Source organism: Ranitomeya variabilis, chromosome 3 (genome assembly GCF_051348905.1).
Source record: "Ranitomeya variabilis isolate aRanVar5 chromosome 3, aRanVar5.hap1, whole genome shotgun sequence".
In the NCBI taxonomy this organism is placed as follows: domain Eukaryota; kingdom Metazoa; phylum Chordata; class Amphibia; order Anura; family Dendrobatidae; genus Ranitomeya; species Ranitomeya variabilis.
The window spans coordinates 218,833,650-218,848,306 of record NC_135234.1 but is presented as its reverse complement, the minus strand read 5'-3'; the positions used below and the strand labels follow the sequence as shown (position 1 = coordinate 218,848,306).

The following is a 14,657-nucleotide window of genomic DNA, read 5'->3' as shown; positions in this document are numbered from 1 at the left end:
ATAATCAACGTTTGTGCAGCACTATATGGGGCAATTGTCTGTATGGAGCATCTTATGGGGCCATAACGTTTGTGCAGCACTATGATGGGGCAAGTGTCTGTATAGAGCATCTTATGGGGCCATAACGTTTGTGCAGTACTATATGGGGCAAGTGTCTGTATGGAGCATCTTATGGGGCCATAACATTTGTGCAGCACTATATGGGGCAAGTGTTTGTATAGAGCATCTTATGGGGCCATAACATTTGTGCAGCACTATAATGGGGCAAGTGTCTGTATAGAGCATTTTATGGGGCCATAACATTTGTGCAGCACTATAATGGGGCAAGTGTCTGTATGGAGCATCTTATGGGGCCATAATTAACGTTTGTGCAGCACTATATGGGGCAAATATCTTTATGGAGCATCTTCTGGGGCCATAATCAGCGTTTCTGCAGCACTATATGGCGCAAATATCTTTATGGAGCTTCTTATGGGGCCATTATTAACCTTTATGCAGGATTATATGGGGCTCCTGATTCAATATGGATATTCAAAAACACTTAACCTACTGATGTCTCAATTAATTTTACCTTTATTGGTATCTATTTTAACATTATGGGGATTCAGGAATGTACCTTGGCTTGGTCATACAGTTTCAATAGAGTTAAGGTTCAAATGGGGGAGGTTTGGGGGGGGAAGTTTTTTTTGGGGGGGCGCCAAACTGATCCTTTGCCCCGGGTGCAGGAAAGGCTAGATACACCTCTGTTGTGCCCGCTGTGTATAGCTCATATAGGCCAGCCGCAGTGTGTGTGTTATATACACACTTACACACATATACACACACACACTGTGGCTGTCCTACATGAGCTATACACAGGGGGCACAGTATATTACACACAGAGGTATAACCTATATAACGTACATGTCGCAGTTTCACCTATACAATGTATATAGACTGCTGTACATACATTATATAGGTGATACTGTGATTGCAGTGTATAGTCACAGTATATATATATATATATACACAGCAGTATCATGTATATACACATTAGTCACATTAGTCAGTGTGTCACCTATATAATGAATATAGACTGCTGAACATACATTATATAGGTGATACGGTGATTATATACAGCAGTGTCACCTATACATTGTACATGCAGCAGTCTATACATAGTATACAGGTCAGACTGCAAATGCTGCATATACGTAAAAAGCTTTCATCCTGGTACTCACCTGAGATGGAGGAGGATGAGGAGGGTCCACTGTCCAGCCAGCGTCGGAGGTGCTGAGGACTTGGAGAGGATGCCGGCCGGGGATTGGTGAGGAGAGCGCTGTTCAGAGTGAGGGTCAGGCGTCTGCGTGGCCTTTTCTCACTACTGCACCGGCCCTGGTGTGCACACGCTCTCCGGTTTGCCCGCACTGACCAGGGCTGCAGACGCACACCCAAGCACGAACGAGGGCCACACTCACAAAGGGCACAGAAATCACAGGGGGCATATAGCTGGGGGGCACAGGGATCACGGGGGAACAGAGATCACAGGAGGCACATAGCTGGGGGGCACAGAGATCACATAGCTGAGAGGTACAGAGATCACAGGGGGCTTATAGTTGGGGGCAAGGAGATCACATGGGGCACAGAGATCATATTGGGGCACACAGCGGGGGGCACAGAGATCATATTGGGGCACACAGTGGGGGGCACAGATCATATTGGGCCACACAGCGGGGGGCACATAGCTCATATTGGGGCACACAGCGTGGGGGGCAGAGATCATATTGGGGCACACAGTGTGGGGGGCAGAGATCATATTGGGGCACACAGCGTGGGGGGGAGATCATATTGGGGCACTCAGCGGGGGGGCACAGAGATTATATTGGGGCACACAGCATGGGGGCAGAGATCATACTGGGGCACGCAGCGTGGGGAGCAGAGATCATATTGGGGCACACAGAGTGGGGGGGCAGAGATCATATTGGAGCACTCAGGGAGGGGGGCACAGAGATCATATTGGGGCACCCAGCGTTGGGGGGGCAGAGATTATATTGGGGCACAAAGCGTGGGGGGCAGAGATCATATTGGGGGGCACAGAGATCATATTGGGGCAGAGATCATATTGGGGGCACAGAGATCATATTGGGGCACACAGCGGGGGGGCAGAGATCATATTGGGGCTAACAGTGGGGGGTGGCACAGAGCTGAGGGGCACAGATCACCTGCACAAAGCTGCCAGCACAGAGATCGCTCTGTAGTCTTTGTGTCGGGCAGCAGAGCATTGGGCGGTAACTCCGCCCACCCAGTAACCCCGCCCACCCCGATGACATCATTCCTGTGCAGGACAGGCAACGTTCTGTAATGAACGCTGCTTACCCTGCACTCGGGGGTTAACGGGTCGGCAGCTGGCATGATACAGCAGGCTGCCGCTGGAGCATTGCAGACCTGCCTGTGGGCCACATGAAAAGCCACCCCCTGATTTAAAGGGCCGGCGGACAATTTTGTAGCTCAGTGCTTAGGGGCCCGCCCAGTCTTTGCTGGACTGGGTGGGCCCCTAAGCACTCCGGGCCCAGTCGCAGCTGCGACCCCTGCGACCATGGTAGTTCCGCCCCTGAATAGAATGGCTGTCAGACATGTAGAGAAACTGATTTTTATAAAACTGTGCCATTGTCTCTTAATTTTTGCCAGAGCTGTACTGTAAATCTGCTATCGCTGTAATCATACTGATCTGAAGAATAAATCCATCTTATCATTTTTACCACACCGTAAACCGTGCAAAAAAAATACATAGATAAATAAAATGAATAACTGAATTGCTGTTTTTGTTCATTCTGTGGAAAAAAAAATCTGAATAAAAAGCGATCAATAAGTGATATGTACCCCAAAATAACAAAAAATCTATCTAGTTGTTCAACAAATAGCGTCTGACACAGCCTTGTTCGCCAAAAAATAAAAAAGTTCCAATTCTCAAAATTTGACCATGAAAAAAAATTTATTTTTATAAAAGAAGCATTTTTACTGTGTGATACTATCAAAACATAAAAAAAGATATAAATCTAGTATCGCTGTAATCGCACTGACCTGAAAAAGAAAACTGTCATCACTTATACCCAGGGCCCAGACAAGGAGTAGGCAGGGTAGGCACCTGCCTAGGGTGCTACCTCTTGCCTCCCTGATGGGGTTGCCCTTTGGAAAAAAAACCCTGACATTTCTGAATGCCTGTGACTGCGGGGTGCGGGCACTAAGGTGAACTGTGTCAGTCACTGACACCACTCACCCCTCTCTCTACTTGCACGACGTCCATCGCTCGCTTCCTTCACTGAGGGAGACGGTGCATGAGGGGGACCTCGGATGGCACATTATAGTGATGTCATTGCCCCATTCAGCGCCCACTGCTGTATCAGAGAGAGGAAGATGTGGAGACTGCGCTGGGCAGGGAGCCTGGATTAGGTGAATATAAGCTTTCTTCTTTTATTTTTCTTATTTTAATTTGCCAATAAATGGGGACATTAAGAGGGGATGGCTGTGCGGTCAATATGGGGGAGCTGGATGTGCAGATTTTGAGGAGCTGGGTGCTGGGACATTATACGGGGGCTGGATGTGGGGACATTATGCGAGGCTGGAAAATGGGTACATTATGAGGGGCTGGATGTAGAGACATTGAGTGGCTTTATGTGGAGACATTGGGGGCTGGCTGTGGGGACATTATGAGGGGCTGGCTGTGTGGACATTGTGGAGGGCTGGGTGTGGGGACATTATGAGGGGCTGGCTCTGGGAACACTATGAGGGGCTGGATGTGGGAACATAAGAGGGGCTGAATGTGTAATGGGTTCTGTAAAAATCATCAGACTTATCGCTTTATTGATAATAGGGTCTGTTTAGTTACCATTAGCATGGAAATTTGTGTATGACATAGTCAAGAGGATTGTCTATAAAATAATGGTAGTCTCATGTTCGAAGCAGTAGTGGATGGTTAGATTTGGAGCCTGAAAGTCAAAGGGTCAAAGCTTTGCTACCGTTTTCTCATCCTTATATGTTCATCCCTTTGCTACGACAAAAGTGTTTCTCCCATGAACAGCAGATCTATGCAGACCTCAATATTTATCACTGACCACTGGCTCCAAAAGGTCTGTAAAAAATACAGTACAGACCGAAAGTTTGGACACACCTTCTCATTTAAAGATTTTTCTGTATTTTCATGACTATGAAAATTGTACATTCACACTGAAGGCATCAAAACTATGAATTAACACGTGGAATTATATACTTAACAAAAAAGTGTGAAACAACTGAAATTATGTCTTATATTCTAGGTTCTTCAAAGTAGCCACCTTTTGCTTTGATGACTGCTTTGCACACTCTTGGCACTCTCTTGATAAACTTCAGGAGGTAGTCACCGGAAATGTTTTTCAATTCACAGGTGTGCCCTGTCAGGTTTAATAAGGGGGATTTCTTGTCTTATAAATGGGGTTGGGACCATCAGTTGTGTTGTGCAGAAGTCTGGTGGATACACAGCTGATAGTCCTACTGAATAGACTGTTAGAATTTGTATTATGGCATGAAAAAAGCAGCTAAGTAAAGAAAAACTAGTGGCCATCATTACTTTAGGAAATGAAGGTCAGTCAGTCCGAAAAATTGGGCAAACTTTGAAAGTGTCCCCAAGTGCAGTGGCAAAAACCATCAAGCGCTACAAAGAAACTGGCTCATATGAGGACCGCCCCAGGAAAGGAAGACCAAGAGTCACCTCTGCTTCTGAGGATAAGTTTATCCGAGTCACCAGCCTCAAAAATCACAGGTTAACAGCAGCTCAGATTAGAGACCAGGTCAATGCCACACAGAGTTCTAGCAGCAGACACATCTCTACAACAACTGTTAAGAGGAGACTTTGTGCAGCAGGCCATCGTGGTAAAATAGCTGCTAGAAAACCATTGCTAAGGACAGGCAACAAGCAGAAGAGACTTGTTTGGGCTAAAGAACACAAGGAATGGACATTAGACCAGTGGAAATCTGTGCTTTGGTCTCATGATTCCAAATTTGAGATCTTTGGTTCCAACCACGTATCTTTGTGCGACGCAGAAAAGATGAACAGATGGACTATACATGCCTGGTTCCCACCGTGAAGCATGGAGGAGGAGGTGTGATGGTGTGGGGGTGCTTTGCTGGTGACACTGTTGGGGATTTATTCAAAATTGAAGGCATACTGAACCAGCATGGCTACCACAGCATCTTGCAGCAGCATGCTATTCCATCCGCTTTGCGTTTAGTTGGACCATCATTTATTTTTCAACAGGACAATGACCCCAAACACACCTCCAGGCTGTGTAAGGGCTATTTGACCAAGAAGGAGAGTGATGGGTGCTACGCCAGATGACATGGCCTCCACAGTCACCAGACCTGAACCCAATCAAGATTGTTTGGGGTGAGCTGGACCGCAGAGTGAAGGCAAAAGGACCAACAAGTGCTAAGCATCTCTGGGAACTCCTTCAAGATTGTTGGAAGACCATTCCCGGTCACTGCCTCTTGAAGCTCATCAAGAGAATGCCAAGAGTGTGCAAAGCAGTCATTAAAGCAAAAGGTGGCTTCTTTGAAGAACCTAGAATATAAGACATAACTTCAGTTGTTTCACACTTTTTTGTTATATAATTCCACATGTGTTAATTCATAGTTTTGATGCCTTCAGTGTGAATGTACAATTTTCATAGTCATGAAAATACAGAAAAATCTTTAAATGAGGTGTGTCCAAACTTTTGGTCTGTACTGTACTTTGAGCAGAGAAAGACCCTGAACTTCCCTGCTTCTGAATAAACAAATGTCAGTCTTCATGTCTTTTTCTCAGAGCAAATTTCCTGTTGTAATTACCTGGCCACTGCTGGAGCCCCTACTTCAATGGAAATTGAAGTGTCAGCTTTCTCTCACTTTCCAAGTTATAATTAGTTTATCTCTTCCCCAACAACAATTAATCCCATATGTTGAATGTGGAGTCCAACTTAAAACTAGTTTGAAGTGTCAGTTCTTTTTTACTTCCCCAGTTATAATTAATGATTTGTAGAGCTGGGCAAACCCGAATGGTAAGAATCGTGGTCCGTACCAAGCACCTAGTGTCTGTGCATGGAAGCCGAACATGGACTTCTTCCAGAAGTACGGGTTACTGATCATGTTCATCAGCCTTTCAAAGCTTGTTGAAAGGCTACAGCACAGCAAATCAACAAGCTTTTCATGTGTGGACACTTCCGGCCCCATCACAGCCATGTCAAGTATTTGCATGGCTGTGATTGGCTGGTACACTGTTTAAAATATAAATAAATAATAATAAAAACAGACGTGCGGTTCCCTCTATTTTTGATAACCAGCATAGGTAAAACTGATAGCTGTGGGCTACAACCCTCAGCTGTCAGCTCTATCTTAGCTGGTTATCAAAAATAGAGTGTTCCCAAGACCATTTTTTTAAATTATTTAAATAAATAATAAAAACAAATGGTGTGGGGTCCTCCCCATTTTTGAAAACCAGCCAAACTAAAGCATACAGCTGGGGCTGGTATGCTCAGACTGGGAAGAGCCCATGGATATTGGCCCTCCCCAGCATAAAAATAGCAACCCACAGCCACTCTAGAAAAGGCATATCCATTAAATGCACCAATTCTGCTGCTTAGCCAGGCTCTTCCCACTTGCCCTGGTGTGGTGGATAGTGGGGTAATAGTTTTGGGGTTGATGTCAGGTTAGTAATGTTAGCTGATATCAAGCCCAGAGTTTAGTAATGGAGAGGCTTCTATAAGACACCACCATTACTATCCCTGTAATCAAAAGTAATAAAGACACACACAGAAAAAAGTCCTTTAATTGAAAAAAACACTCCCTAACCCTCTTTTACCCATTTATTAATGTAAAAAAAAATCGAAGTTGTACTCACCTTTCCTCCAATAATCCATAATGCCCCCAACTCTGCTATATCTGGTTGCATTGCTGAGAAGTAACAGACGTTACCGCTCAGCTCCGCAACCAGCTCAAGCTGAGCTTAGCGTGAGATTGCAACTGCGTGTGACCAGCTGTGACGTCATTAAGGTTACTGCCGGTCTCACGCAGCCGCATTCTCATGCTAAGCTCAATGTGATCTGATTGCCAAGCTGAGCAGTAACATTTCATGATGTCGCCGCTTGACAATACAACCAGATATAGCAGAGATGGGGAAATCAGCATGATGGATTATCGGTAGAAAAGTGAGTATAACTTTGATTTTTGATTTTTTACATTAATAAATGGGTAAAAGAGGGCCAGGAGTGCTGTTTTCAATTAAAGGACTTTTTTATGTGTGTCTTTCTTACTTTTCATTACAGGGTTAGTAATGGGGTGTCTGATAGACTCCTCTCCATTATTAACCTCTGGGCTTGATGTCAGCTGACATTACAAAGCTGGTATCAACCCCAAAACCATTACCCCACTTACCATCACCCAATTTCTTTTTGTTTTTGGTCTGGGAGGGGGCCAATATCCATGGCTCCTTCTAAGCCTATTAATATCAGCTCACAGCTGTCTGTTAAGTTTGCTGGTTATCAAACTTGAGGGGACCTCATGTTATTTTTTGGTGGTCTCCCATTTTAATAACCAGTAAAGGTTACACAGACAGCTGTGAGATGATATTAATAGCATGGGAAGTTCAATGGATAGTGGCCCTTTACCAGAATAATAATACAAGCTCTTAGCTGTCTTCTCTTCTTCAGCTGGTTAATAAAAATTAGGGTGATCCCCAAGCCATATTTCAAAATTATTTATTCAATAAATACATGTATAGTAAAATACACACGCAAAGCACTCATTCTTTATCTAACTGACATCTTCATTAAAATGATCAGGCATCGGCTGGTGAATATTCTTATCAGCGTTGCTTGATCTCTCTGCTTTCAGTGAGACCAGGCATACGCTGATGAGAGTAGCACTCATCAGCCAACGCCTGACCGATGGTAGCCTTTTTACTGCTGGACACAGCTGCTGGCTGACATGCTGTCATCTGTGTGACAGCATGGAAACCATAGCACTCTGACCGGCAGTAACTTGTAAGGTTACCACTTATCAGACCTGGTGTTTGCCACGCTTTCACACACATGACAGCATGGGAACCACCAGATGCTCAGGCCTCCCATTCAGTCCGGCTTTGGGTTCAAGTTTCGGTTCCATTCGGGTAGCAGAATCAAATGTTTTTTAAAGTTCATCCAAACCAGACGGACCCCAACATCCATGGGTCCGCACATCCCTAATCATATATGTTCAATATGAGGGTGGTATGTCCCCTTTACGGAGATGTCTTTATGGACTTTAAGTTTTCACTACGACATTCCCTTTCTTTCCCCCTAAGATGTTGCAAGGCAGAATGGTAAACTGATCAGTATTAATTTTTTTTATTATTTTCTAAACTTAAAGAGAAACGGTCACCACTAGTGTTGAGCGATACCGTCCGATACTTGAAAGTATCGGTATCGGAAAGTATCGGCCGATACCAGCAAAATATCGGATCTGATCTGATACCGATACCCGATACCAATACAAGTGAATTGTACTCAAGTATTGGAAGGTATCCCTGATGGTTCCCAGGGTCTGAAGGAGAGGAAACTCTTCAGGCCCTGGGATCCATATTAATGTGTAAAATAAAGAATTAAAATAAAAAATATTGATATACTCACCTCTCCGACGCAGCCTGGACCTTACTGCTGTGAACCGGCGCCTTCTTTGCTTAAAATGAGCGCGTTTATGGCCGCTCATGTGACCGCCACGCGACCAATCACAAGCCGTGACGTAATTCTCAGGTCCTAAATTCCTAGAATTAGGAATTTAGGACCTGAGAATTACATCACGGCTTGTGATTGGTCGCGTGGCGGTCACATGAGCGGCACGCGACCAATCAGAAACCGTGACGTCATGGAAGGCCATAAACGCGCTCATTTTAAGCAAAGAAGGCTGCCGGTTACCAGCGGTGATGTCCAGGATCCTCCGGACAGGTGAGTATATCAATATTTTTTATTTTAATTCTTTATTTTACACATTAATGTTGTTTCGATACCGATTCCCGATACCACAAAAGTATCGGATCTCGGTATCGGAATTCCGATACCCGATACTTGCGGTATCGGAATGCTCAACACTAGTCACCACATTTGACCTATCTAAACAATTAATATGGGAATACAGGTTATAGACTGCTGAAAAAAACCCTACCTGTATGTCTCACATCAGATGCCTTGTGGTTGATAAATTACTTATCACTTTATATAAATTACCTCTTCCATGCTCTGGGGAGGATACTGCATGGAAGTTAACTCTGCCTCCAGGGCTTGTTTTACATGAAGGGTGAGTTATCAGTGTGATGTGTGATGTCCGCTCTCTGCTCTCCTGATCTCACTGCAGAGCTGTGTGTGATTATAAATTACACATTTGCAGGTTCCTCTCAGCTTCAGCCACCATCTCACAGGCAGACAGGGTTGCAATAATGTTGCAATTCAGCAGAGCTCAGAGAGAAGCAAAAAAATGTGTTTGCAAGAAGACAAGGTTCATTCCTGCTGTTCTGTGTTAGTTACATATCTCACACTGGTAACTCAACCTCATATTTTAAACAAGCTCTGGAGGCAGAGTTATCTTCAGGCACCATCCTCCTCAGAGCCTGGAAGAGGTCATTTACATAGAGTGATAAAAGATGATTTCTTAACAAAGTTGTTTGACATACAGAATCACGTTTTTTCAGCTGTATATAACCTATATTAATAGTTTAGATTGGTCAAATGTGGTGACAGATTCCCTTTAAATGCGTCCTTTTGCCAGGTGAGCTTCATCGTTCAAGAAATACCATGATATGTAATACTTGTTATATATTCTGTTGCCTAAATTCTGTTGTGTCCTATAATCTGGTGGGTCTTACTGTCAAAAAAATATGGTAAAGGATGGTTACATATTGTAAAAAGTATGCATTTATAAGTATTCATTTTACTCACCCAGTTTCACAAGCATATGTTATACGATTCCCATACAATGATAAAGCAGAAAGAATTCTTCCATTAGACACAGTTTCTGGTTCTACACATGTTATTGCTGTGTGGACATAAAAACAGCAGCAATTTCATCATATTTCCTAGATCACATTTATATACTGATTAAACTATATTTACGAAAGGAATTGTGCATATGACAGACTTATTGAGTAAAGAGATATTCTTACATCAATTTACATGTACAGTGCATCTTATACAGTGGCTCACAACATGTAGCATAGTTTGATTTAAAAGGGTGTTTCAAAGCTAACATTTATTTTAATTCTAAATGTCTGCTTCTTTAATGTCATAATGTAATCTCTTTAATAATATATGTTAAATATTAATTATTGATAATTGACTCAAATCTGTACTGAGCTTTGTGGAAGGTTTCGCTGACATTACATACTCTATTGCTGTATATTTAGCTCAGAGTAAAAGTTAACACCATATAGAGAGAGCACGTGCTCTATGGGACATATATATCCTCAGCTTATAGAAGGGTGGGGGCTGTCACTTAGGGGGCTGTCAATTAAGTCTCATGATGTAAAAAAAATGGAGGAAACATGGGAGGAGACATGAGAACGGACATTAGATGACGTACAAGGGACAGATGCACAAGGGCCACTAAAAATAGTGAGAGGTCCAAGTCCAAATTAAAGTTAATAATAATTGCATGATTTTATACATTTAACACTTAAAAGAAATAATATATAACTAACTTATTCTAAAATTAGCGCAGATTTTTTTCTTTGCATGATAATAATATATCTTTACTGCATGGCATGACATGACAGTCACAGCAGGTGATATCTAAACTGTGGGTTAATAATAAGGATACCATACACCCCTGATTCAGTTTAAAGTACTTGCACCCTCAGTGAGAAGAACTTCTAAGAGGCTTCAATTTTTGCAAGTCAAAGGAATTCTTTAGGCCTAAGTTTCAGGGTTTGGATTCAGTTGCAGCCACTGCACCAAATATATGGTTACAACTCATGCCTAATTTTCTTATGAGTCCTTCTATCTATAGAATGGTTTACAAAGTGTTAGGTAATGTGTATTTGGGGAATATTAAAAAAAAAATTAAGATATTAAATTTAATAGTTTACAATGCGCATTGATAATTAGGATACAATAACCTGGGTTAATATACATGTATTCATACCTTTGTATGTGAAATTTGTGTTATGAACTTGTATGTGTCATAGTCTGAGTGACAGATGCGTGTATGAGCAGCTGCTAAGAGTGAATACAATGTGGAATGTGATACTTTTGATGTATGAATAAGATACCTCATGAGTAGTGTTGAGCGATACCGTCCGATACTTGAAAGTATCGGTATCGGAAAGTATCGGCCGATACCGGCAAAGTATCGGATCCAATCCGATACCGATACCCGATACCAATACAAGTCAATGGGACTCAAGTATCGGACGGTATCCCTGATGGTTCCCAGGGTCTGAAGGAGAGGAAACTCTCCTTCAGGCCCTGGGATCCATATTAATGTGTAAAAGAAAGAATTAAAATAAAAAATATTGCTATACTCACCTCTCCGACGCAGCCTGGACCTCACCGAGGGAACCGGCAGCGTTGTTTGCTTAAAATTCGCGGGTTTACTGCCTTACGTGAAGTCCCGGCTTGTGATTGGTCGCGTGCCGCCCATGTGGCCGCGACACGACCAATCACAGCAAGCCGTGACGTAATTTCAGGTCCTTCAGGATTTTAAAATTACGTTCCGGCTTTGTGATTGGTCGCGTCGCGGTCACATGGGCGACGCGACCAATCACAAGCCAGGACGTCACGGGAGGCAGGACAAGCGCGCATTTTAAAATGCGCGCGTGTCCAGCCTCCCGTGACGTCACGGCTTGTGATTGGTCTCGTCGCCCATGTGGCCGCGACGCGACCAATCACAGCAAGCCGTGACGTAATTTTAGGTCCTTCAGGATTTTAAAATTACGTTCCGGCTTGTGATTGGTCGCGTCGCGGTCACATGGGCGACGCGACCAATCACAAGCCGTGACGTCAAAGCCGGAACGTAATTTTAAAATCCTGAAGGACCTGAAATTACGTCACGGCTTGCTGTGATTGGTCGCGTCGCGGCCACATGGGCAGCACGCGACCAATCACAAGCCGGGACTTCACGTAAGGAAGTAAACCCGCGAATTTTAAGCAAACAACGCTGCTGGTTCCCTCGGTGAGGTCCAGGCTGCGTCGGAGAGGTGAGTATAGCAATATTTTTTATTTTAATTCTTTATTTTACACATTAATGTTGTTTCGATACCGATACCCGATACCACAAAAATATCGGATCTCGGTATCGGAATTCCGATACAGCAAATATCGGCCGATACCCGATACTTGCGGTATCGGAATGCTCAACACTACTCATGAGTAATGATTCATGGTATGCTGGAAAAAGCAAAGACTTGTGTTTATGGGAAATAATGCAAATCAGTTAAATTATTAGAATATTAAGATATAATGAAATATTATCTACTCAACATATTTCTATATTTCTTTAGTAGTTATTATTTCTTTATTTAGTTAATTGTGGATAAGTGTAATCACACATCACAATGGTTTAAGAAAAGCTACATTTAGAATAATTTTTTTTCCAAATGATAATGTTATGGTATTCAGTGTTTTTTTTAATGGTTACATTGATGGTTACACATCTTCAGACAAATATATGGCATCAAGCCGATTTGACAGTTGTAAAATAAAAATAATTATTTTAAATTTTGGTCTTTATAAATTAATTTTTTCATAAAATAATATTTTTTTATATTAAAGGGACACTGTCACCTGAATTTGGAGGGAAGATTGCCTTGTGCAGGCATGTACTACGGAGGACCGAGAATGAACTTCAATCCCATATTGCAGCCAGCATGCAGCCAGCGGGTAAGGAAAGGGTGAATCAAACACCCGAAAACCCCGCCCCTATGGCTAAAGATTGTTCCCTCCAAATTCAGGTGACAGTGTCCCTTTAAGGGGAAAATGTGTTTTTGATCCTGTTTACATCATCACATTTCATCAATACTTCTTCTTCACACATTTTAATAAAGAAGAATTATTAATAAGGTACTATTGGGTATAATAACATTAAGTATTATAAAAGAGTCATTTTTTACCTAAATGAAGGGTATTACATGCAAAGTTGCATAATTTCAATATTTTGTTAATACAAGGGTATGATAAATATGAAAACATCCAAATAATGGAAATATTAAGGGTATGTGTTACTGAGAGTATAACTACTCTGCATTTGTCATCAACATATAAAGGCCTTATTTTTATTTTTATTCTAATTTTTATTTTTCATTTTTTATTTTATTCTTACTTCATTTTTATTCTTAATTTTTATTTTTATCAAGAAGAAAACATCAATATTTAACCCCTTAATCCCATATGACGTACCATCCCGTCGAAGTGACCTGGGACGCAATCCCAGTGACGGGATAGTATGTCATATGCGATTGGCCGCACTCACGGGGGGAGCGCGGCCGATCGCAGCCGGGTGTCAGCTGACTGTCACAGCTGATATCCGGCACTATGTGCCGCAGTGTTCCGGCGGCATAGGGAAGCATCACGCAGGGACGGGGCTCCCTGCGTGCTTCCTGAGACCCTCGAAGCAATGCGATGTGATCGCGTTGCTCCGAGGGTCTCCTACCTCCTCCTCCCTGCAGGACCAGGATCCAATATGGCCGTGGGGCTGCTTCCGGGAAATACAATGAGGTGGCTTGCAAGCGCCTGCTCAGAGCAGGCGCTTGCAAGCCTGCAGCACTGCCTGCCAGATCGCTGATCTGACACAGTGCTGTCCAAAGTGTCAGATCAGCGATCTGACACTATAACATGATGTCCACCCCTGGGGCAATGTAAAAAAGTAAAAAAAAAAAACATTTACATGTGTAAAAAAAATAAAAAATAAAAATTCTTAATTAAAGTAAAAAAAAATATTGTTCCCATAAATACATTTCTTTATAAATAAAAAACAATAAAAGTACACATATTTAGTATCGCCGCATCCGTAACGACACGACCTATAAAACTGTCCCACTAGTTAATCCCTTCAGTGATCACTGTAAAAAAAAAAGAAAAAAAGGCAAAAAACAATGCTTTATTATCATACCGGTGAACAAAAAGTGGAATAACACGCGATCCAAAAGACGGATATAAATAACCATGGTACTGCTGAAAACATCATCTTGTCCCGCAAAAAAAGAGCTGCCACACAGCGTCATAAGCGAAAAAATAAAAAAGTTATAGTCCTCAGAGTAAAGAGATGCAAAAATAATTTTTTCTATAAAATAGTTTTTATTGTATAAAAGCGCCAAAACATAAAAAAAATATAAATGAGGTATCGCTGTAATCGTACTGTCCCGAAGAATAAAACTGCTTTATCAAATTTACCAAACATGGAACGGGAAAAAACGCCCCCTAAAAAAGAATTTCATGAATAGGTGGTTTTTGGTAATTCTGCCTCACAAAAATCGGAATAAAAAGCGATCAAAAAATGTCACATGCCCAAAAATGGTACCAATAAATTACGTCAACTCGTACTGCAAAAAACAAGACCTCACATGACTCTGAGGACCAAAATATGTAAAAATTATAGCTCTCAAAATGTGGAGATGCAAACTCTATTTTTTGCAATAAAAAGCGTCTTTT

At 42.3% G+C, this 14,657-nt stretch overlaps 1 protein-coding gene across 1 annotated transcript in view; it reads right to left on the bottom strand.

Moving 5' to 3' along the window:
• Positions 1-14,657, bottom strand: part of LOC143815681 (sushi, von Willebrand factor type A, EGF and pentraxin domain-containing protein 1-like) — a 493,353-nt gene that overhangs the window by 293,886 nt on the left and 184,810 nt on the right. Inside the window, exon 4 of the mRNA XM_077295192.1 lies at positions 9,954-10,050. Within this exon, the coding sequence (XP_077151307.1) occupies positions 9,954-10,050 (97 nt within the window). The remainder of the gene's footprint in view (positions 1-9,953; positions 10,051-14,657) is intronic.